The following is a 21326-nucleotide window of genomic DNA, read 5'->3' on the forward strand; positions in this document are numbered from 1 at the left end:
ATTTTTAATGGTTCGGTACGGAGCTGTGCTGAGGTGGGAATGGGAAAAAAGGTATAAAAATATAGATAAAAATGGAAAATTTTATGAAAAACAGAAGAAATAGGAAGAAAGTGAAGAAAGTGAAAAGACATGGTCGCTTTTAGAAGCGGCCATTGAGGTACTTGGTCAGGGTGTCGGGCAGCGAGAACTCGGGCTTCAGCAGCACTGGAGCGATGATCAGCGCCAGGAAGATGACAAACACGATGGTGAACAGGATACCGTAGCCGATAGCAGAGCGGCGGCGCTGCTTGCGCTGCTTGAGCGAGTAGATCGGTGGGCGGATCTGGCGCGATGGGCGCAGCCAAAACAGCATGGCGGAGTGCCACTTGTCGATCCAGGGAACCAGCGTGAAGATGGACAGGAAGAACATGATGATGTGACCAGTGAACACATCGGCGGTGAATACCGAGCACTCGATAACCTTGCACATCCACTCGCGCATGGTCAGTGTAAACACCCAGCCGCCCATGTCCTTGCCATACCAGCGTCCAGTCCACCACGCAACGTTAGTCTCGTCCTCGCCAAATTCGCGCGACAACAGCAGGTGCTGCAGGATCGCAAAGATCGCGCGCTCGACAAAGACCTGGCACACAAGACCCATGATCGTTGGCGTCAGGTTCCAGCCCTCGAGGATCCACAGCAAGAAGAACACAGCGATGTAGATAATCACTGCAATGCCATGCACCAAGCCGGCGATGACCTGGCCGAACTGCGGCAGACACATGGCGCAGCACGGACCCATGCTCAGTGACACAAAGAAGAAGACAATCGTCAGACCAAAGTTGATGACAATAGGCGCGATTGAGATGATCAGAATACGGATCAGAGTCGAGTTGACCTCGCCGTTGTTCTCCTCGGCTTCGGCAACGTTGGACACACTGTGGATGAATGTGTACGAGATAAGCATGATCAGCGCCATAAAGATGGGCAGGAAGATCTCCATGAAGAAAATGTTCGCCTTGTGAGCACGTGAGATGAAACCAGTCGTCGGTGTCTTCTCACCGAGGCGCTTGCGCTTGTAGCCGGTAATCCGGATGCGCGTCAGGCGGCAGTGCGAGATCCACGAGTTGGTGTTGGACGAGCTATTACCCGCACCCAGCCAGCGCAGCCAGTCGCGGTAGTCAATGATAAAGTCAGTCATGACGAACTGGTGGGGATTGTACAGGAACGGCGTGATCAACATGGCTGCGATTGAGATCCAGAAGTAGACCACAGGCCACTTCCAGTATGCCGCAGAGAAGAACGACAGCAGAAGCAGCAGCCTGACTCCAAAGTAGATGGACGAATCCGAGAACCGCGAAAACAGTGTCGAGAACGACAGGCGCGATGTAGCAAAACCACGACCAGTACCAATGTATCTAGCTCCACCATACGACAAATTGGTCATGAGCGAGTTGAAGTACACCTGCGTCACCTGCACCTCATATAGCGGCGACAGCGACATGAACTGCTTTCCCAGACGAGAGACGGCACGCGCAAAGCCCTGCTCAGTGAGCATCTGCAGGAACAGCGGCAAGAAGGCAATCAGCAACACAAGGAGAATAGCCAGCGTTGTACGGCTGATCCAGTCGCCGAGGGGCTTGATAAGGAAGCAGCCCTTGGTGAGGTACCTGGCATAGTTCGGGTCCGACATGTCGATATCACCGATGCAGATATCCGTCGTGATGTTCATCGAGGCGATAAGCATAATACAGAGCATGAACAGCTGCACCGACGACATAATCATAATATTGTTGATGTGGAAGCCCGGATGCGCGTAGTAGAAGGTCAAGAACCGATCCAGCGGGAGCTGGGTGCCCAACCAGTAGTACTCGCGCGACAGCATCTGCTCGCCCATACCGGTACCAATCTTGGTGATAAAGTTGAGCGTCGAGCAGAATCCCAGATCGCGACCCTTACCGCACTGGAAGTACTCGGTGTGCTTGATACGGCCACCGCGGGTGAACGAGTTCATACCGGCGTAAATATCCTCGTTGAGATGCAGACCCTTTTGCGCCTTGGAGATGCCGCCGCGAGTGGTCATAAAGATAAAGTTAACGAAATCAGGGTGACCATAATGCAGACGTGCTCCGATCTCAGCCATGATGCGCTGGGTCAGCGTGCCGAAGGTCGCTTCCTTACCGGCGGCGACGTCACCAAGAACACCAACGTTCTCCGAGAAAATGTACTCGCGGGCACCAACAATCGCAACCGGTGGCGGCTGCGGCTCGGCAGCAGGCGAGTAGGGTGACACGGTCGGTGGGTTGTACTCCTCGAATTCGCCCAGGATGTTGCGGATCTTGATGCACTCCTCGAGGTAGTTGTCCTGGTTGGCGTCAATGAGCTGCAGGTACTCGCCACGGGTGAACACGATTGAGTGGTTTTGGTTGTCAGACTTGCCGTCACCGAGAATCGGGTTTCCGGGCAGCTGGATGCGATAGTAAGGCTTGCGGCGGCCATCAGGGCCGACCTCCGAGTGTCCGTCGATCAGGCACGAGTAAATGCGCGGCAGACCGCCCTCCTCGAGAGAGGGGATCTCCTCGAGGTACGAAATCTGCAGATCGGGGTAGGTGCGCATCAAAAAGTCTGAAGCCTCGCGCTCGTCCTTGTTGAACTTGAGGAAGCGCTGCATGGCAACAACAAACTTGAACTTGCGGCGGGCCATGCGCTCGAGCTCCTGCTCAAGACGCTCGCTGCCGTTGCCGCCAAACAAATGCACCATCTCAGGGTTTTCGACGCGGTATAGCAGCTTGATCGCCTTGGCGTAGTTCATAAAGCCGGAAATCGTACGGTACAGCGTCTGCGAGCGCAGAGACGCCCAGATGCGCGTGCGCAGGGTGAACTCGGGCGCGGCGCTCTTAAAGCCGACGGTGTAGAAGGGCAGATCATCGGTCTTGATCTTTGCCTCAGCCTTGTCGGCGTCCTGTGCCAGCGCCTGGCCGTAGGCTGAAGCCTGGCCAAAGTTGGACGAGTTCTCCTCCGCCAGAATCTTGGTGTCCTTGACAAAGTTATCCCACTCGTCCGAGTGCAGCGCCTTAAGATACTCGAGCACGGTCACACGCGTGTACTGGTCGCTTTCGCGGATGATCTCGCGCAGGGACATGAGAATCTTCTCCGAGTAGTGGGGTGTGAACACAGTAAACGTGGGCATGTTTTCGACGGGCACGGGCTCCGGAAGCACTGAGGACAAAGACTGGGCAAAGAACGAAATGCGGCGCTCAGCCTCCGAGTGCGACGGGTAAAACTCCTCGGAGAAAGCGGCATCGTCCTGCGCGACAAAGAAGGCAGGCGGCTTGAGGGTGCGCTTGCCGTCATCCTCGCTGGTGACCTGCTGGTACAGAAGCTTCTGCACGTGGTCGACAGAAAGCAAGTGCTCGCGGTACATCGAGATGACCACCGCGTTCCAGATCTGCGAGCACAGTACCTTGGGCTTGTACTTAACCTCCATGTCGGCCGTGGCCAGGATCTTGGCGTAGATGCGCTTGGGCAGGCGCGAGAACACGTTGCGCCAGGGCGTCCAGATCGAGATACCAAGGTAGAAAGACCGGGCAACTGAAAAGACGGTGTTCCACACGACGTACCACAGATAGGTGTCGAGGAAAAACAGGACCAGGTCAAGAAGGAGCATAAATCCCAGGGTAATGAGGTTCTGGTTCACGCAAAGGTTGGAGCCAAGATACTTTTCTGTGCACAGGCTGGGATCCATGTTGAACTGGTATAACCAGCGGAAGGGGTCCTTGAACGATAGCGCCAAGAAGAAGTAGGACTCGAGGTACTTGCACAGGAAAATGGTACCCCACAGGCTGAGCGAGATGGAGCGAGCAGCAATCTTCAGCGGCGGGAAGTTACCGGCGAACGTGCGGTTGATCAGACCACGGCCGTCACGGTTCTTGCTGCGCGGCTTAAACATCAGCGCAGGCGGCATGATGGCCATAAAAATCGTAAAGATGACCGAGTAGATGAACTGGACAATGGCCACGGCCCTGGCAGCCTTCCAAGTGGAGACTGCCCCCGCGTCGGGCGACGTGATGCGCTTGGGTGCCGTGGACTGGTAGTAGAGTTTGTAGTCGATCTTGGACAAGTCAAAGTTAGGGTCGTCGCCGTTGGGCCAGATCCAGAAGGACGGAGCAATGTCGGCTGCCAAGATAACGATAAACAGCAGGGCGCGCAGCCACAGGGCACGCTGGTTGTGGCCCTTGAGCGGGACAAACATCATCTCGGCAAACGTGCCGAGCAGACAGATGAAAGGAGCCAGGGCGCCACCGGCAGCCATCAGCGTGTAGCGCTTGGCAACCCGGCTGGGCAGATCAACGAGGGCACCCTTGGACTTGCCTTGGGTTGACTGCACGTCATGCCACTCGAACATCGGGTCGTAGAGGAAGTCTGCCACATAGATAATGTAGTACCAGTACACAGTGACGTGCATAACCCAGATGCGCGAGAAGTTGGTCATGAAATGCCACATCGTGCGGCGCTCCTTGTATGTCTTGGTGAACGACTTTTTCCAGCTGACGTCCTTCATGCGCGCCCAGCGCTCGTTCGGGCCAACATCCATCAGCAGCGTCTTGTCTTCAAACTTGATTTGGCGGAGGCCCTCGGGCGTCCAGAACAGCTCGTTGACGTCGTCGTAACCAATAGTCTTTGCGTGGTCGCGCTCGCGCTTGAGGAACTTGCCGTTGACAATCTCGTAGCCCTCATCACGCAAGAAGTTGTACAGAGGGCAGACGATGTTGCACAGGTACTCGCCCTCGGGTGCGGGCTCGGCTCTCTGCTGCACGGCCGGCGACTTGACGTAATCCTCGGCAAGCTTGAAGATAAAGCACAGCAGCTCGGCTGTGTAGCGCAAATTGCCACCCTCACCCCAGATGAGCATCCACAGGGCAATCTGCCGCGCGCGCTCGTACTGCGACATGGAGTTCATCTGCGCGCGCCACTTCTCGACAAATGCCTTGGGTGAATCCTTTTGCGATTCGCCCTCCTCCTCGAGGATCTCGTGCTGCTGCTTCGGGTCGATCTGCTCACGCACAGGCGGTGTGTCGTGGTCAAGCTGCGCCGAGAAGTACCAGCGGCGGTAGTTTGCGTGGTCTCCGCCAATGTAATCGGCGTGGAGCGTCAGCAGCGCCATCGTCGGGCTCATGCGCGACGCGCGCGAGTCGAGCATAGTCATCATGGCGTCGTACATATTGCGCATGTTGTCCTGCTGGAAGCCGAGCTTGGCCGCCAGGTCGCGGAACACATCCTCGATCTCCTCCTTCGACAGCGGAATCTGGTTGGGGTCACTCCAGGCCGGGTAGGGCGCGTCGTTGCTGACAAACGCCTCGGCATTGTTCTGGAAGTCGATAAAACCACCGTTTGTGTTGGACACCCAAGAGGCGCTGCGCGAGAACGAGGTCACCGAGCCGGTTGGCCGGTAGGTCTTCTTGTTCTCGAGCATGTGGATTAGCGACTCAGTCGATGGGGCGTACGCCGCGTAGCGACCATCCTCGACTGAAACGCCGTTGGAGTTGTTGACGCGGTAGGCACCAAAAATGTCGACATCAGCGGAGCCGTGCGACGCGGGCGTGCGCACCAGCGACGAGCGCACAGAGTAGTCGCTGACAGAGTCAATTTCCGAGTCGCGGTGCTTGCCGCTACGGCGCTTGCGTGGGGGAATGTCGCCCATCATCGGGCCTGGGGGCATCGGGCCGTCCGGGCTGAGCAGACTAGGGCGTCCGGCCTGACCCTGGCCTTGTCCGCCGTTGTACATGTTCTCGTTGAACTCACCGTCGCGAGTGTAGTACGAGACATCAAATGACTCGGGACGACCGTAGTCGTCGTAGGTGCCCTCGCCATAGGGGTCGTTCTCGTCGCCCTGGTTCGGGGGGTATCCGCCACCACCGTTGCCCAAGTAGTGGTTGGGCGGCGCATTTTCGTAAGGGCCCTGTTGACCGCGGCCGCTTCCGCTGCCACTGCCAGCATTACCGCCATTGTTATTGGCCATCTTAAAAGCTGGCTAATGTTACCGATGGCTTATAGTGGATTCTACAGTTGAAATAAATCAATAATCAATAATTAGCGGCCTGTTGTTCTGGTAGGGCGTTGTGTTTTCAATCGACAACAAAAAGTAGTGGCAAGTAGTAGGGGTGGGGAATGGCAAAGTACAAGCAATCGGGCGGGCAAAAAAACTGCTTTTTTAAAAATGTTACAAATGTTTTGTTTTGTCGCAAGATGAAAACAAAACAAACAAAATGTTATTAGTGTAGTAGCAGTTATATACGCGATAACTGGAGAAGGGAAGAAGTGCAATAAACAGCTAAAAAATAAGGCCTGGCTATGGTTGATTCAATACGACATAGGCAACCAGCGAATTATAGCAGAAATAAAGGCTGCCATGAAGACATGGCCAAAGTATACAGCCCAACTAGTAAGCTAGTAATCTGGTGACAAGAACAACTCAGCTACTCCTAAATCAATAACAGATGCATCATTATGAGAGCTGAATGACTTGGCAGAATAAAAATGAAAACAAACCCGTGGGGTGCAGAGTGCAAGTTATTTGGGACATACATAATGATGATGCGCGCTGTCAAGCAAGAGACCGTACGGACTGGGTGTATAGCGTTGTTAGGTAGATTGGCCGAATAAAAAAAGTGATAGAGACTAGAGTTTACAAATGGAACAAGGATGAGATGCAGATAAAAAAAGGTTAGCCTTAAATTGCCTAAAAATGGTCTCGAAAAAAGACCAGATGAGGAAAATATATATAAAAATGTTTGCGCAAGCAGCGTCAACGACAGCAAAGCAACAAGGCAAAATAAACAGCAGTAATACACAGACGACCGTCAATGTGCGCGTTTGCGGATGCTGTTGTTGTGTTCTATAGTGTGCCAGGCATTAATAGCAGGTTAAATAAGCAAAATGGCAAAGTCGAAAAATGAAGAAAAGAAAAACGCAGTACTTGAATGGGATATAATTTCTGAAAACAAAAGGAGGGACGGCAGGCCTTCCTTTGGCAGTGGATTTTCTGAATATGATCGCTTTAGACTGGTTATTATGCTGAACAGTTTGTTTTAGAGCGAGCAGCTTTGTAGGAAGAAGCGCGCAAACAATAAAGGTCGAGAAACAAAGTTTTTTCGATGGAGAAAAGACGTGCTCAAGTGCATTTTTAGATCGAAAAGGTCAAGTGCCTTTTCTTGTTTTTCTTTTTAAAAAACAAGGGCGGATGGGCTCGGGTGCCGCTTAGATATTCGCAAAGTAGACAGCAAAGAAAGGCAGACGCAGACATTTGCATGTGCAGCTGATGCTGCCAGCAGCGGGATGAGGTTGGCAACAGGTGCATGTGGGCGCGTGAGTGTGAGTGTGAGTGATAGCCCAGGCTTATTGATTCGAAAAAGGCTTGAAGCATTTATTTCTGCACGTTGTGTACGGAGGCTTGAATGCAAGGTGGAAACCAACAATCGCATTTACTCGGTCTCATTCAGGCGGATAATGAAATGGGTGGTGTTGACAGATAAATCTGTTGTTTTGGACATGTCACCGATGCAGAGCGGATTCGTTTTTTCCGATACATGATGCTCCAGTCCAATAATAGACTCCAAAACATGAAATGATTGTGCAGATTGGCCGCAATTAAAGTGTAATTGGCACGGGAAAGAGCAGCAATTAAAAAAGCAAGTGAGCACGCAACCAAATATCCAAGGGGAAGTAAAATCGTAGCAAGAGCAGTTGCAGACCGCATCCGCGGCAGCACCGACAACAATAATAACTGGTGGTGTAATTGTTGTTATTATCGTGTTTGTTTTTGTTTTGGCATCTGTCATTTGGTATTTGGGATTCAGCTAGCGCGCTGAGCATTGCAAAAGTAGCTAGAGGCAGGTGCGCACCAATTAACATGTTAATTGTGGCTCATTTTGTTGTGGTCAAAAGGACATGTTGTACTTACGTTAAATAAAGGCAGCCTGCGCCGTGCGAGAGCCAAAAATAGAGCTTGAATGAGATCTAGAAATGAGCTGACCAATAAATTTGATGATGTTGTTGCCGTTATATGCCCAAGGCTAGCTCGAAAAGCGACTCGGGACCACGCACGTAAATAATGAGTGGGATGAGGGAAAGTGGGAAACTGCCAGTGATCCGCAGGGAGTGGGGAGATATGTTCTTCTGCACCGACTATTTGTAGGGACCGTGCTAACAACAGTCAGGGATACGAAATAGTCGCCTGATGAGGGTAAATAATGAAAGAGAAGTTGCGTTCCGCGCAAAAAAACACTAGCGTTCAACAAGAAAAAAGCGAAAGCTACGAGTCCAGATGGCGCCTCCAGCAGCTTGTGAAATGAAGCGTTTGAAAGGGATGCGTGTATATAAAATAAAAATAAAGAATGGAATATGAAGAGGCTGGTGAAGAGAAGAAAAAAAGCTGCTGCCGCAAACAAGAACTGAGCTGTAGAGAAGGGGATGAGCGAGAAGCAAAAAAAGTAGCGAAAGAGACACTTTGGCAACTGGGGAGACCAAGGCGCATGCATGCAAAATGCACAAAACACATTTTTCTTTTCCACATGTTTCCAGGCTCTAGTGATACCGCCCAGCTTTGCCCAAATGGCCTGCAAAGTGGGCTGCTGCCGGCTTCTCCAGGCCTGAACACAGCCCGCTTGGACTCAACAAAAAGGCCAAACCACTCTGTATAAACAGCCTCTTTTGGTGCTGCCTCTGAGCTTTTTTGGGCTGGCCTGTGACCAATGCGAGGCGACAGGCCAGGATGATTTTGTTTTCTTTATTTGCAGTGCTGCCCAACTTGGTTTGCGATAATCCACAGCTAGCACCCAGAGCCCTCAGTTGCTTCTGGTTCAACTTTGGATGCCTCTGAAAATCCAGACATGCCAGGGGAGAAATGCGGGCGAAACTATTCTATTTTTTCGCTGAGCTGGTAACCATTTTCCCCCGCCGCCAGCTGCGAGCTGGTGGGCAGATATGGCAAGGTGGAAAAATAAACAAAAAATTGCATTTGCGATGTTCCTAAGTCGAGCACAGTGAGAGTGGACAGCGCCATTCATTGGTCCAGCTGACTGGGCTGTCCTTTGGGATGGACCATCTGCATGATGGCAATCACGAGCGCTGATAGGCTCAGTGTCATAGTGAGATGATGGGCAAGTTGGGGGTGCGAAGGCGAGTTGCCCTCAAAGCCAAGCGTGATGCGCTGGCTGCTGGTTGGTGGATAATTCGCGATCGCTTGGAATTTTTGCAACCTTATCGGCGGCTCTGTAGCCCTGCAAAATGATGATATCGCAACGTTGGAGGCGAAAATAAAGCAAAATATTGCGCTGAGCACACTGTGTACTTTATTATGTGTACTGTGCAGATCCCTCCCCGTAGTAATTGGGGTTGGAAAGAAAAAGCGCGGATTGCACCGGGTAACGTTGCTGCAGTTCTGCTGCAATATTGCCAACTGCCTTATCAATAGCTGAATCGGATGCGAGCCTGATGCTGCAAGCAAGTGAGACGCGGAAACACTAACAAAAATGATGTGTAGATCGATCAGGTACAGATCAATAGGCATTAGGCTTCTAGCATCCACTGAGCGGAGTTAGGTTCTCAAGGCGTCGCCTGGCTGTTGTCTTTTTTGGCACCAACGCTATTTTGGGCCTAGGGGCTGTTGGCTGTGAGGAGTCTTCATCCGACACAAAAAGCTGCCTTTTGTAACAAATCACTCGGAATTGGTACCTGATGTGTGCATTAAATCAATACACGCCATTGTCTGAGCGCACAATGTGTGACGTATTGCTGACAGACACTGTCTTGCAGCTAATGTAGGATAAAGAGCTTGTACAGTCGGCTAGATTTCCACCTAGCCCGAGTTTTTGTAAACATAGCGCACGCTGCTAAATTTGAGCGCCACGCTGATATATCGGCATAGAATAAAATATCTTTCTCCAGCCCGCACTGAATCCAGCACGCGCAGGCGATTTCTGCGCACCGAAGCAGTAAAATCATTTTAATTTGAGCTTTGTTTTTTTGGCGCGAATTTGAGCCGGAAGTTACTTTATTTTTAACCAAAAACAATGCGCAAGTAGCAGCAGCAGCAGCATTAATAAAAAGGAGGGACCAATTGACTGCCTGCTCGTTTGTCTGTGACTGTAATTCCCCCAGTGGCATTTGTGGTGGGGTCGGGTAACCTCGGTGGAAAAAAATGTGCGAGAGCTTGACCACACACTAACGGACAAGGCCGCATCTCGCTTCACTCCTTGGTTTCCATTTAAGTTGTGAAAGAAACGCTCAACTGTTGACGCAGCAATCTCATTTGTTTTCAAATAAAAATATTATTAAAATAGCATTGACAATATCGACCAAATACTTCCATTTTCTTGACTTTAAGCAAGCTTTTTTTATTTAATTCATCTTTTTCATATCCCTCCGAATATGCGCATCAGCTTTGCGTCGTCAACCGCCATTGCCCTGGGCCTAGCCGCTCAGGCTGCCGCCATCGACCCGCTTGTGGTCAAGGGGTCCAAGTGGTTCAACAAGAACACTGGTAAGCAGTTCTACGTCAAGGGCATTGACTACCAGCCCGATATCATCCTGACCAACGCAGTCCGCGACCCGTTGGCCGATTTGGCCGGATGCAAGCGCGACTTGCCGTTCCTTAAGGACCTCGGCGTCAACGCCATCCGCGTCTACCAGACAGAGCCCTTTGGCGACCACGACGGGTGCATGCAGCTGCTGGCCGATGCCGGCATTTATGTGATGCTCGATTTGAGCACCCCTACGGAGACCATCAACCGTGATTCGCCTCTGTACGACGTCAATCTGCTGGGCTACTACCAGCAAAAGGTCGATGCGTTCAGCAAGTATGACAATGTGTTTGGGTTCCTGGCCGGAAACGAGGCCACCAACCAGGTCAATAACACAGACACCTCGGCTTTTGTCAAGGCCGCATTGCGCGACGTGAAGGCGCATATCAAGTCAAAGGGCCTGAGCATCCCCGTTGGCTACGCCACTAATGACGACGCCGACATCCGCTGGCAGCTGCAAACGTACTTTGACTGCGGCAAAGCAGAGGAGCAGGCTGATTTCTACGGCATCAATCTGTACGAGTGGTGCGGTGCAGAGGCAACATTTGAGTCGTCAGGGTATGTCGACGTTGTTAAAAACTTTACCAACTGGGACGTCCCCGTTCTGCTGACTGAGTACGGCTGCAACTTGGTCACCCCACGAACTTTCCCAGAGGTCGCGGCCATCTACGGCAAAAACATGACTGGTGTGTTCTCCGGTGGCTTTGTATACGAGTACGTGGAGGAGGACAACAACTACGGCCTGGTTACTGTCAGCGGCACCAAGGCCACGAAGACTGCCGACTACGACTATTTCAAGAAGGCACTGGCTGCGGTCAACCCCTCGAGCGTCTCCATGAGCAGCTACACGCCCTCGGGAAAGCAGCATTCATGCCCATCGGTCGGCGCCTCTAACAACTGGTTGGCCAGCTCCACTCTGCCGCCTACCCCGTCAAATACCACCTGCGAATGCATGTTCAAGTCCCTCAAATGCGTGAGCAAGACCGATACAATTCCTACCAACGCTGGCGATCTAAAGACATTTGGTGCGAAAGTGGCTGGCATCTACGACACCGTCTGCTCCAAGACCGACTGCAGGGCCGTTACCACAGATGGCACCAAGGGTGTGTATGGCAAGTACTCGTTCTGTGATGATCTGCAACGCGTTTCGTGGGTTATGAACGCGTGGTACGAGGAGCAGCGTGGCATTAATGGCTCATGCGACTTTAGTGGTTTTGGCACAGTCGTTGAAGCGTCTTCAAGTGATGACTCCAAGTGCTCTGACCAGAATAATGGCTCGGGCAGCAGCAGCAAGGGCAGCGACTCCAAGAGCGGTTCGGGCAGCTCTTCCTCGGACGCCTCGGGAAAGGCTGCGCTGTCCGCCGGTGCTGCCGTGATAGTTGCTGCCGCAATGCTATTCTAAGCTGTCTTTTCGGTTTTATTTTATTTACTCCATTTTTCCTTGTTCAATAGTACGCACCCACGCACACATACTCTCACATTTATAACTGATATCGATGTCGATATGGCCTGCTCAAAGGCCTGGCTTCTGTGTTTTTTTAAAAAAAATCTAATGGATAAAAACAGCGAAACTCTGCTGTCGGTTCAGATCACATAGGGGATAAACATGTACGGCACAATCTCGCAGTACTTGTCCCAGTCTTTCTTGTACTTCTCGCGGCACTTGTGCTCGTCGCGGTAGTTGCGGTGCACAAGCAGTACCAGGAAGTAACCCGAAAAGAAGTATGTCATCGGCGTGTTCATGCCAGTAGCCAAACACTGGGCCAGGCCAAGCATCCAGTCGCCAGTGTAGTTGATGTGGCGCGCGGCGCCCCACCACCCGCTGATCAGCAGGCGGCTGCCGGACTCTGTCGTAATGTACTTAAGATGCTGGACCTTTGGATCATTGGGGTTTGTGCGGAAGGCGTTCTTCTCGCTGTTGCTCAGGCGGAACACCAAGTAAGAGCACGTGGCCATGACGGCCAAAGAGGCAGCGTAGGGTGTGCTCAGCGTGACAGGGGTGAACGACAAGTAGCGAGCCTGCACAGTGTACATGAATGGCACCCATGTCAGATCGCCAAAGGACAGCATCCAGCCGAACCCATCTGTGGTGACGTCCATGGTCGTAAGCACCTTATCCTCGAATATCAGCGTTTCAATACAGTACCAGAGCTGCGGCACAATGGCCAGCCACATGGACACCGACACTGATCCCTGGTCCTTGTATTGTTTAATCGCAAAGCAGACATTAAGCAAGATCCAGCCCATGATTCCAGGCCGCAGCTCGCAGAACACCTTGATGTCAAGGGAGCCGATGCGTGGGTTAAGTTCGCGCCCGATAAAGAAGTCGTACACAGGGTTTCCCGAGTTACCGGCCAGACCCAGCATTACGGTCGGCTTCCCGGGGCGCTCGACATGTGAGTGACGGAACGAATAGATGTATACAAACAGCGCCAGGGAGGTGGCAAAGATCCAGCTAGCAACGGCAAGCTCGAAGAAATGGTCGGCGATCCACAGGAACGGCTCGGTCCCGACCTTCATGTACACCGCCAGGGTGACAAGGGTGGTTACCAGGAGGCTGGAAAACCCGTTCATAGGGTAGGACAGCCGTTGGCCGTCGCGCAGAACCACGCCCTGGATGTTGGTCGCCGGGATTATAAAGTACAGGGCGGCCAGCCAGGTCCACCACATCACGTAGTACTTGAATGCCTCAAGGCTCAAGTAGTCTTGGTAGTTCATCGCGCCAGCGAAAATGTGGGCCCAGCGTTCGGCGGTGAGCGGCAGCTCGCAGCCGTCCTTTACATTGCAGGAAAAGTTCCAAGTGTAGAGGACAATTGTTGTTGTCGCTATTATGACGACTGATCCTGGAAACCCAAAGAACTCGCGGTGCGCTGTTTTTGGGTTCAGCGGCCCCGTTGCAGCCTTTGGAGCTACCTTTGAAGCCATGTCGGAAAATACAAATAATAATAAATAATAAAAGTCAAGAAAACAAAAACAAAAACAAAAACACCTTTGCACTGTGAGAGAGAAATATAAATAAAAAGATACGCTGCAGCAGTTGGGCCTTAAAACGAGTTGGACTTTCTGTTTGAACTCGTGATTTTTTTTACCCTGCTATTTTTGGCATTGAACGGCAAAATAATAATAATGAATAAACACGCATTTACTCACTTTCACTTGCGTGCGCCCCTACTCCACTGCCCAAGCGCAAAAGAAGCGAGGTTTGAATGAGGCTGCAGCACAATGTAATTTTCGCCTCTTTGAATTTCAATTGCCGCTATTACTTGTTTCTTCTTTCTTTAATTTTCATTTATATTACCAGCAATCTGCAAAAAGGATGGCCGACTACGATGACGAGAATGAGCAGCAGATGGACTGCGCCCTGGATTTGATGCGCCGGCTGCCACCACAGAATGTCGAGGAAAATCTGGTCAAGCTTCTCGAGATACTCCCAGAGATGACAGAGGACCTACTCTCGGCCATCGACCAGCCGCTCAAGATCCGGCAGGACAGCCACTCTGGCAGGGAGTACCTTGTGTGCGACTACAATCGCGACGGCGACTCATACCGGTCCCCGTGGTCCAACGAATATGAACCGCCGCTGGCCGACGGCAGCGTGCCCTCCGACCGACTGCGCAAGCTGGAGCTGGCCGCCAACGAGGCCTTTGACACATACAAGGAGTTGTACTACGAGGGCGGCGTGTCCTCCGTATACCTATGGGACATGGATGACTCGTTTGCCGGCGTGGTCCTGATCAAGAAGGTCAACGACGGCACAGTAAAGTCAAAGGGCTCGTGGGATTCCATCCATGTCATCGAGGTGCTGGAGAAGGGCCGCCAGGCGAGGTACAAGCTCACGAGCACCGTGATGCTGTACACGGTGGCTAGCGGCGTGAGGGGCGATAGGCAGAACGAGATCAACTTGTCTGGATCGTTGACGCGCCAGGACGAGCGCGAGCTGCCGGCTGAGGACAGCGGCGCGCATATTGTCAATATTGGCAGGATGGTTGAGGACATGGAGTTCAAGATGCGCAATTCGCTGCAGGAGGTGTATTTCGGAAAGACCCACGATATCGTCAATGGGCTGCGCTCGGCGTCGGATCTCAGCGAGGCGAGGAATCGCGAGCGCTTGCAGCGCGACCTATTTGGCCAGCTGAAGGGCCGCAAGGACTAGAGCAGGAGAACCAACACTTGATTTTTATACGTAGGTCAACTATTCTAATATAACTTTTTGAAACAACAATTTCCATCTTCAATTGCCCAGGAGAGCTTTTCATAAACGTCTGGCTCAACATGATTCGCGTACCCACATACATATGCTGTCGGCTTGTGTATACAACTGCCAACTGCACATCCTGAGTGCCAAGCAGATGCTGTGTGTGATAATGTATTGAAAAATTACATAATGATCTCGTTGTGCTTGTTGCCAGCCAGGTCCTTGTGCGGCAAAACAATAGAGTTGCGGATAAAGACCTCATCCTTGACCTGGACGTCCTCGCCAAGGATGCAGATGCTGTTGAGCTTGACACCCGAGTGAGTGACTTCGTCAATGTCGTCGGGGCTGGTAACACGCGTGCCCTCCACGCGGCCCCACATACCGATGCGGCTGTCCCAGCCAACAATGGCGTGCAGGACAGCGGCATTGTCCTTGACGTGGACGTTGTCCAGCACAATGCTGTCATTGATGCGGACGCCGGGCCCAACGACGACGCGCGCGTGGATGGAGACGTTGGGGCCAATGCGCGCGGTTGGGTGGACCTGGGCCGACGGGTGGATGAACACGGCGCCAGTGATCTCGGGGCCATTCGCAGAGGTGGCAGTTATGGAGGAGTCGCCATCGGCAAGCGCCTTCTGCAGGTACAGAGCATTGGCCGGCACAGCCGAGGCGGCCGACTTGATCTGGCGCCAGAATCCAGTGCACAGATATGCACTGAGCTTCTTGTCAGCGGCCATCTGGCGCAACACATCCTGCTCCAGCCGCAAGCGGTTGACGTCGTGGTCCTCGTCGTTTTCCTCAAAGCGGCCGTATGCGCTCTCGTTAGCACGCTGGTGCTCAAACTCGTCCGCGCGCTTGTCCATGACCTGCGCCATGAAGCGGAAGATGTCCTGGTCAAAGACAAACACACCGGTCGACGCCATGTCCGAAACGTAGGTCTCGGGCTTTTCGACGTAGTGAGCGGCCAGCTTGGTCTCCTTGTCGACGACAACGCATCCGTACAAGTGGGCCGATGAGCGCTCGACCTTGGTCACCATGATGGTGCCCAGCCGTCCGTGCCGCTCGTGCTGGGCGAGGAGCTCGCTAAGCGGGAACGAGCAGCAAATGTCCGTGTACAACATGAAAATGTTCTTTGGCGCGCCGCGCATGATCTGGTCGCGGAAGTGGAAGAACCCGCCAGCGGTGCCCAGCTGCGAATACTCGCGCAGGTACTTGAATGTAATCGTGGGGAACTCCTCCTGGCACTTGCCCAGGAATGGCCGGAAGATAAAGTCCTCGAAGAAACCAATCAGGATGATCTCCTTCAAATCCCTGACCTCGGACAGTGCCTTGATCTGGTGCCAGATGATGGGCTTGCCACCGACTGGGAACAGCGGCTGCGGAAGGTGCATGCTGAGGGGACGGAAGCGAGTGGCCCGTGAGGGCCCACCAACGAGGATAACTGCTTTGTTCATGGCTTGAGAGATGTGCTGCGAATGTGAAATTGGACGTTGCAAAGATTGCGAAGAAAAAATAGGGAGGAACAAAGGTGCAAGGAAAAAACAAATCAAAAGAAGAGGGAGTGCGTTGATATCTTTCTCTTTGTGTCCCTCAGCCGCCATCAATGCGCACGCATTCAAACTGCGGGGGCCGAAAAATATGCAAAAGCACCAAAGCGTAAAGGGCGCTGATGCACGAGCGAATGCGTCTTCTGTTGTTTTTGTTTTTTTGGACTGACAGGACCAGTCACGCGTTTTGGTGTGTTTACAGATTTGCATGCAACTCGCTTGCATTTGAAGAGTACTATCGGCTCGGCTCGTCCACAGACCACTTAAAAAATTTTTGGGCGCTGCAAGTGAGTCAATACGCTCTAGACCCGCAATGGCAGAGGCAACAAGATCACCATCAGTGCTGTATATCTTTCAATGTTTTTTGTCCCCATCGACGGTCGCAAGAAAAATACATGTTTGCTATTGGCAAGCAGTTCTTTGGCATTATTTAGTTCCCATTTTCTCTCTTCTGCGTGATTGAATTTTTTTCTGTATCTTTTTTATATTTCATTTGCTTTTAATCAGCCCACCTTGCAAATTACCAGGAAATGGCTGACAACGCTGCTCCCCAGAACGACAAGACCTACCTCGATGAGGTGACCGGTGAGATGGTCTCCAAGACTGAGATCAAGCGCCGCACCAAGCAGCGCGAGAAGGACGCCAAGAAGGCCACCAAGGCTGCTGCCGCGCCGGCGCCCGCTGCCAAGGCTGCAAAGGCCGCCGAGACCAACGCTGAGGACGCCGAGGAGGAGCTGAACCCCAACCAGTACTTTGAGATCCGTAGCAAGGCCATTGACAAGATGCGTGTTGAGGGCCCCTACCCCTACCCCCACAAGTTCCACGTCACCATGTCGGTCCCCGAATTCATTGCAAAGTTCGGCAGCCTGCAGCCCGGAGAGTCCAAGCCCGAGATCGAGGTCAGCCTGGGTGGACGTATCCACAACAAGCGCGCGTCAGGAGCCAAGCTGCGCTTCTACGACCTGCACTCCGAGGATAAGAAGGTGCAGGTGATGGCTTCGGCGTCAGTCCACGAGTCTGACCGCGACTTTGCCGCTGTGCACGATAGCCTTCGCCGCGGTGATATTGTCGGTGTGCGCGGATACCCCACTGTGACCAAGCGCGGTGAGCTGTCGATCTCCCCTCGCGACATTACGCTGCTGGCACCCTGCCTGCGCACTCTGCCCAAGGAGCACTATGGTCTGCGCGACCAGGAGACCCGGTACCGCCAGCGCTACTTGGATTTGATCATGAACCCCTCGGTGCGCAGCAAGTTTATCACCCGCTCCAAGATTGTCAACTACGTGCGCCGCTTCCTAGACAACATGGGTTTCCTCGAGGTCGAAACCCCGATGATGAACATGATTGCCGGTGGTGCCACCGCCAAGCCCTTCATCACTCATCACAATGATCTCAAGCTCGACATGTTCATGCGCGTCGCCCCCGAGCTGTATCTCAAGATGCTTGTTGTCGGTGGCCTGGACCGTGTCTACGAGATCGGACGCCAGTTCCGTAACGAGGGCATTGATCTGACTCACAACCCCGAGTTCACAACCTGCGAGTTCTACATGGCGTACGCCGACATGAACGATATTCTGGAGATCACCGAGAACATGGTTTCGGGCATGGTCAAGTACCTCTTTGGCGACTACAAGGTCGCGTACCACAAGAACGGCCAGGACCAGCCGCCTCTGATCATCGACTTCAGCCCTCCCTTCCGCCGCGTCGAGATGATTGCTGGTCTTGAGGAGGCCCTCGACGTCAAGTTCCCATCAGCCGAGGAGCTGCATACCGATGCCACCAACAAGTTCCTCAGCGAGCAGTGCGCCAAGCACAACGTCGACTGCTCGGCTCCCCGCACCAACGCGCGCATGCTGGACAAGCTTGTCGGCGAGTTCCTTGAGGTCCAGGCCATGGAGAAGCCCCTGTTCATCACCAACCACCCGCAGATGATGTCGCCGCTGGCCAAGTACCATCGCTCGATCCCTGGTCTGTGCGAGCGCTTCGAGCTGTTTGTAGCCACCAAGGAGGTGTGCAATGCGTACACCGAGCTTAACGATCCCAAGGTTCAGCGCGAGCGCTTTGCGCAGCAGGCCGACGACAAGGCTGCCGGCGATGACGAGGCCCAGCTTATCGACGAGAACTTCTGCACGTCGCTCGAGTACGGTCTGCCTCCCACCGGCGGTTGGGGCATGGGAATTGAGCGCCTGTGCATGTTCTTGACCGACTCACAGAACATCAAGGAGGTTATTCTCTTCCCCGCCATGAAGCCCGAGGACGGAAGCAACCCTGCCGGCGATGCTGCCACTGAGTAACTGCCAAGAAATGTCGACCTCAACATTCTCTATTTGCTTTTTTTGAATAATAAATCTCGATCAATCAATCAACATATTTTAATTTCAAATAATGCCCAAATCGGCTTGCAGCTCGGTAATCGTTTCTAGCAGTACGGCTCGGACCAATGTGCTCTGGGCATATGCGTGTGCAGAAGGGGCTGGGGGCATGGAAAAAATTTTCACCCTAAACTTGCCCAACAAAAACAAAAAAATTGGTGAATGCCTCTGCGCATTCAGCTACAAGCAGAATCGCGCCTCGCCAATTTGAAATTAGCGATTCCTCCTCTACTCCATTCACTTTTTGGTAAACTTAGCACACTTCCAACTGTACTAAAAATGAAGTTCTCCGGTATGTATATTTCGTTTTTTGAATTCACATTTTTGCTGGAAATTCGGTAGTATATTCTCTATGTTGAATGTATATAGCAAGCCGCGACCGATTGCGCCAAGTTTATTTTCTAATTCTCGATTCGCCAATTCAAATTCTGCCTATTGCCCTGGGGCCGCTGGCAAGCTTGAGTTGGTGTGGAGATAGGATTGCAGGCTTGGCGCAGAAAGCAACTTCCTCCCTACGATCGCCCGTAGGTTTTTTCCAGAAATTTGTTGGGCATTTTTGCCCCGGCGCTTAAAATTCACAACGCAGGCGAGCAAAAAACTGTCTATCTTTTTCAGCTAGACTTAGGTTTTTTGTTTTTATTGCCTGCGGTGCGTCGTCATTGCACTCCTCGTTTCACCAAACCAAACATGCGCACTTCGGTGCAAACTTCGTCAAGCTGTGAAATGAGAGTGTCAGCCTTTAGCGCTGAACGATCTAAACCCAACCAACAAGATACTTAATTTGTAAGTTGTTCTTTTTTCTCTTTTTTGTATGACATTGCCGCTTGGTTTCTTTGGAATTGCTCTCTTGGAATGTGAATTGTTTGGACTGTGTTGCATTTCTGCGTGTTCTCTTGCTTTGCCTTGCATCACAACAACATTATCAACAACTATTGTGTTGCTTTTGTGCCTTTTCTCGATGCATGCAAAAAACAATTGAACTTGTGGATTTGTGACTGTAGCCGACGTTTCTTCCTCGACCCGCAAGTGCCGCAAGGCCCACTTCACCGCCCCCTCCCACATCCGTCGCAGACTGATGTCTTCGGGTCTGTCGAAGGATCTCCGCTCGAAGTACGAGGTGCGCACTATCCCCGTCCGTCAGGGTGACGAGGTCATTGTTACCCGTGGCCAGTACAAGGGTCGCGAGGGCAAGGTTGCCACCGTCTACCGCAAGAAGTGGGTTATCCACATTGAGCGTCTCGTCCGCGAGAAGGCCAACGGTGCCACCGTCCCCATCCCCATTCACCCCTCGAACGTCTCGATCACCGCCCTCAAGCTGACCAAGGACCGTGAGGCCATCCTCAGCCGCAAGGCCGCCGGTCGCAAGGCCACTCTTGACCGCGCCTAAGGTGTAGTCACTTTTTGCAATTTCTAATTTTTTGATTGACGCTGCGTTGTGAATACATTTTCCTCTGCAGTGCGTGGAAGTGCTTAAATAATTGCATACAAAACGAAAAAGGATTTGCTTTCACTCCAATGCGAGTGCGTTGATGACTTGATCGGCCAGCAATTCCTGCGCCCGCCTTGCCAGGTGCGCAGAGTCCACGAACAGCTTTGTATCTGGGCTGATGAGCTGTGGTTGTTGGTGCTGCTCGTCGCCAAACAGTAGTGAATCTGATGGCGGCGTATACACCGGCGTTCGCCAGTCTGGATCGATACCAAACGCAGCCGGGTTGCTGGTTATCTGCTTCTGAAAGGAGTGCGTGTCAAAGACAACGACTCGGTAGTCTCGGCCCAAAGCACCCTGCAGATGGGCTATCTCCCTGTCAATAGCAGCATTGAGCTCCAAGGTCATGCTTCTGGACAGCTCGAGCTTCTGCGGATTCTTAAGCGCAATAACGCCAGGATAATCCTCGCGTGGCCTTACATTCATAACGACAACATGGTGCGCGCCATGCAAACACAGAATCTCGACGACCTGGCGTAGCTTTGCAGCGAGCACAGTCGGCGTAAAGTCCGCTTTCTTATTGTATGTCGGCCCTGTGTCAATGACAGAGTTGAGGTCGTTGGAGCCGACTTGAATAAACACCAAGTCCCTCGCATCTATCTTTGCTACAGTTAATTGGGCAACCTGATCCAGAACGCTGGGGATCTCAGCGCGTCTGCCGTTGGGCATGGGCGCGGTGCCTGCAACCAGCTCGTTATCTATGGTGGCACACCCGTGGGCCAAATTGAGTGCTGGCTTATTAGACTTCTCTTCCAGAATATCTGTCCACGTCTTGCCGTTCGAATACCTGCCGCGCCAGTAGACTGTGTTGGGCTTTGGGTGCGTTCCCTGGGTCATGCGCAAAACATTGCCGTTGTCGCTATTAGAATCGCCAATGAAAACCAGTCTTGTGTAGCTGTCCAGCGCCATACGCGTCGTATATTTTTTTGTGAGGAATAAATACTTTTTAAAATATCCAATTAATCACATAAAGTTAAAAGACGCAAAGCAAAATGAAGATTTGAAAAGCTCGCGGGTATTTTCCTCAATTAGAGAATACATTGCAGATCTTTAATCACATAAATAATCAGTTTCAGGCAATACGCAGATAAGAAAAAAAAACAAGCATTGGAGGAACGAATTAAAGTTTGTCGGAAATACGAAGAAAAATCCAGATTCACCTGCATA

The 21326-nt window shown here is 52.2% G+C and overlaps 9 protein-coding genes across 9 annotated transcripts; 4 read left to right on the forward strand and 5 right to left on the reverse strand.

The window, feature by feature from the left end:
• Positions 1-139: 139 nt before the first annotated feature.
• On the reverse strand, positions 140-5680 carry BX661DRAFT_138842 (putative 1,3-beta-D-glucan synthase subunit; the record flags this gene model as incomplete). The annotated part of the gene is made up of 2 exons (XM_051532750.1): positions 140-4001; positions 4098-5680. The coding sequence occupies 2 exons, from the start codon at positions 5678-5680 to the stop codon at positions 140-142; spliced, it is 5445 nt and encodes a 1814-aa protein (XP_051395310.1).
• Positions 5681-7932: 2252 nt separating this feature from the next.
• On the reverse strand, positions 7933-8559 carry BX661DRAFT_8459 (uncharacterized protein). Its single transcript, XM_051539517.1, has one exon. It carries the CDS (start codon positions 8514-8516, stop codon positions 8052-8054), a length of 465 nt encoding a protein of 154 aa, XP_051395311.1. The 5' UTR covers positions 8517-8559; the 3' UTR covers positions 7933-8051.
• A 1699-nt stretch (positions 8560-10258) lies between these two features.
• On the forward strand, positions 10259-12077 carry BX661DRAFT_175781 (Glucanosyltransferase-domain-containing protein). Its single transcript, XM_051534166.1, has one exon. It carries the CDS (start codon positions 10408-10410, stop codon positions 11959-11961), a length of 1554 nt encoding a protein of 517 aa, XP_051395312.1. The 5' UTR covers positions 10259-10407; the 3' UTR covers positions 11962-12077.
• A 66-nt stretch (positions 12078-12143) lies between these two features.
• Positions 12144-13484, reverse strand: BX661DRAFT_195490 (ergosterol biosynthesis ERG4/ERG24; the record flags this gene model as incomplete). Its single annotated transcript, XM_051537948.1, has 1 exon — positions 12144-13484. One exon carries the CDS (start codon positions 13482-13484, stop codon positions 12144-12146), a length of 1341 nt encoding a protein of 446 aa, XP_051395313.1.
• A 220-nt stretch (positions 13485-13704) lies between these two features.
• Positions 13705-14779, forward strand: BX661DRAFT_175784 (F-actin-capping protein subunit beta). Its single transcript, XM_051534167.1, has one exon. It carries the CDS (start codon positions 13876-13878, stop codon positions 14710-14712), a length of 837 nt encoding a protein of 278 aa, XP_051395314.1. The 5' UTR covers positions 13705-13875; the 3' UTR covers positions 14713-14779.
• Positions 14780-14787: 8 nt separating this feature from the next.
• BX661DRAFT_175785 (nucleotide-diphospho-sugar transferase) lies at positions 14788-16392 on the reverse strand. Its single transcript, XM_051534168.1, has one exon. The coding sequence runs from the start codon at positions 16353-16355 to the stop codon at positions 14937-14939; it is 1419 nt and encodes a 472-aa protein (XP_051395315.1). The 5' UTR covers positions 16356-16392; the 3' UTR covers positions 14788-14936.
• A 287-nt stretch (positions 16393-16679) lies between these two features.
• On the forward strand, positions 16680-18667 carry BX661DRAFT_175786 (uncharacterized protein). The gene has a single exon (XM_051534169.1). The coding sequence runs from the start codon at positions 16832-16834 to the stop codon at positions 18593-18595; it is 1764 nt and encodes a 587-aa protein (XP_051395316.1). The 5' UTR covers positions 16680-16831; the 3' UTR covers positions 18596-18667.
• Positions 18668-18808: 141 nt separating this feature from the next.
• Positions 18809-20151, forward strand: BX661DRAFT_175787 (translation protein SH3-like domain-containing protein). Its single transcript, XM_051534170.1, has 2 exons — positions 18809-18965; positions 19675-20151. The coding sequence occupies exons 1-2, from the start codon at positions 18836-18838 to the stop codon at positions 20058-20060; spliced, it is 516 nt and encodes a 171-aa protein (XP_051395317.1). The 5' UTR covers positions 18809-18835; the 3' UTR covers positions 20061-20151.
• Positions 20077-21143, reverse strand: BX661DRAFT_175789 (uncharacterized protein). Its single transcript, XM_051534171.1, has one exon. The coding sequence runs from the start codon at positions 21066-21068 to the stop codon at positions 20181-20183; it is 888 nt and encodes a 295-aa protein (XP_051395318.1). The 5' UTR covers positions 21069-21143; the 3' UTR covers positions 20077-20180.
• Between the last annotated feature and the right edge of the window lie 183 nt (positions 21144-21326).

The sequence above is a fragment of the Kickxella alabastrina genome (genome assembly GCF_025024165.1).
Source record: "Kickxella alabastrina strain RSA 675 chromosome Unknown BX661scaffold_1, whole genome shotgun sequence".
Classification (NCBI taxonomy): domain Eukaryota; kingdom Fungi; phylum Kickxellomycota; class Kickxellomycetes; order Kickxellales; family Kickxellaceae; genus Kickxella; species Kickxella alabastrina.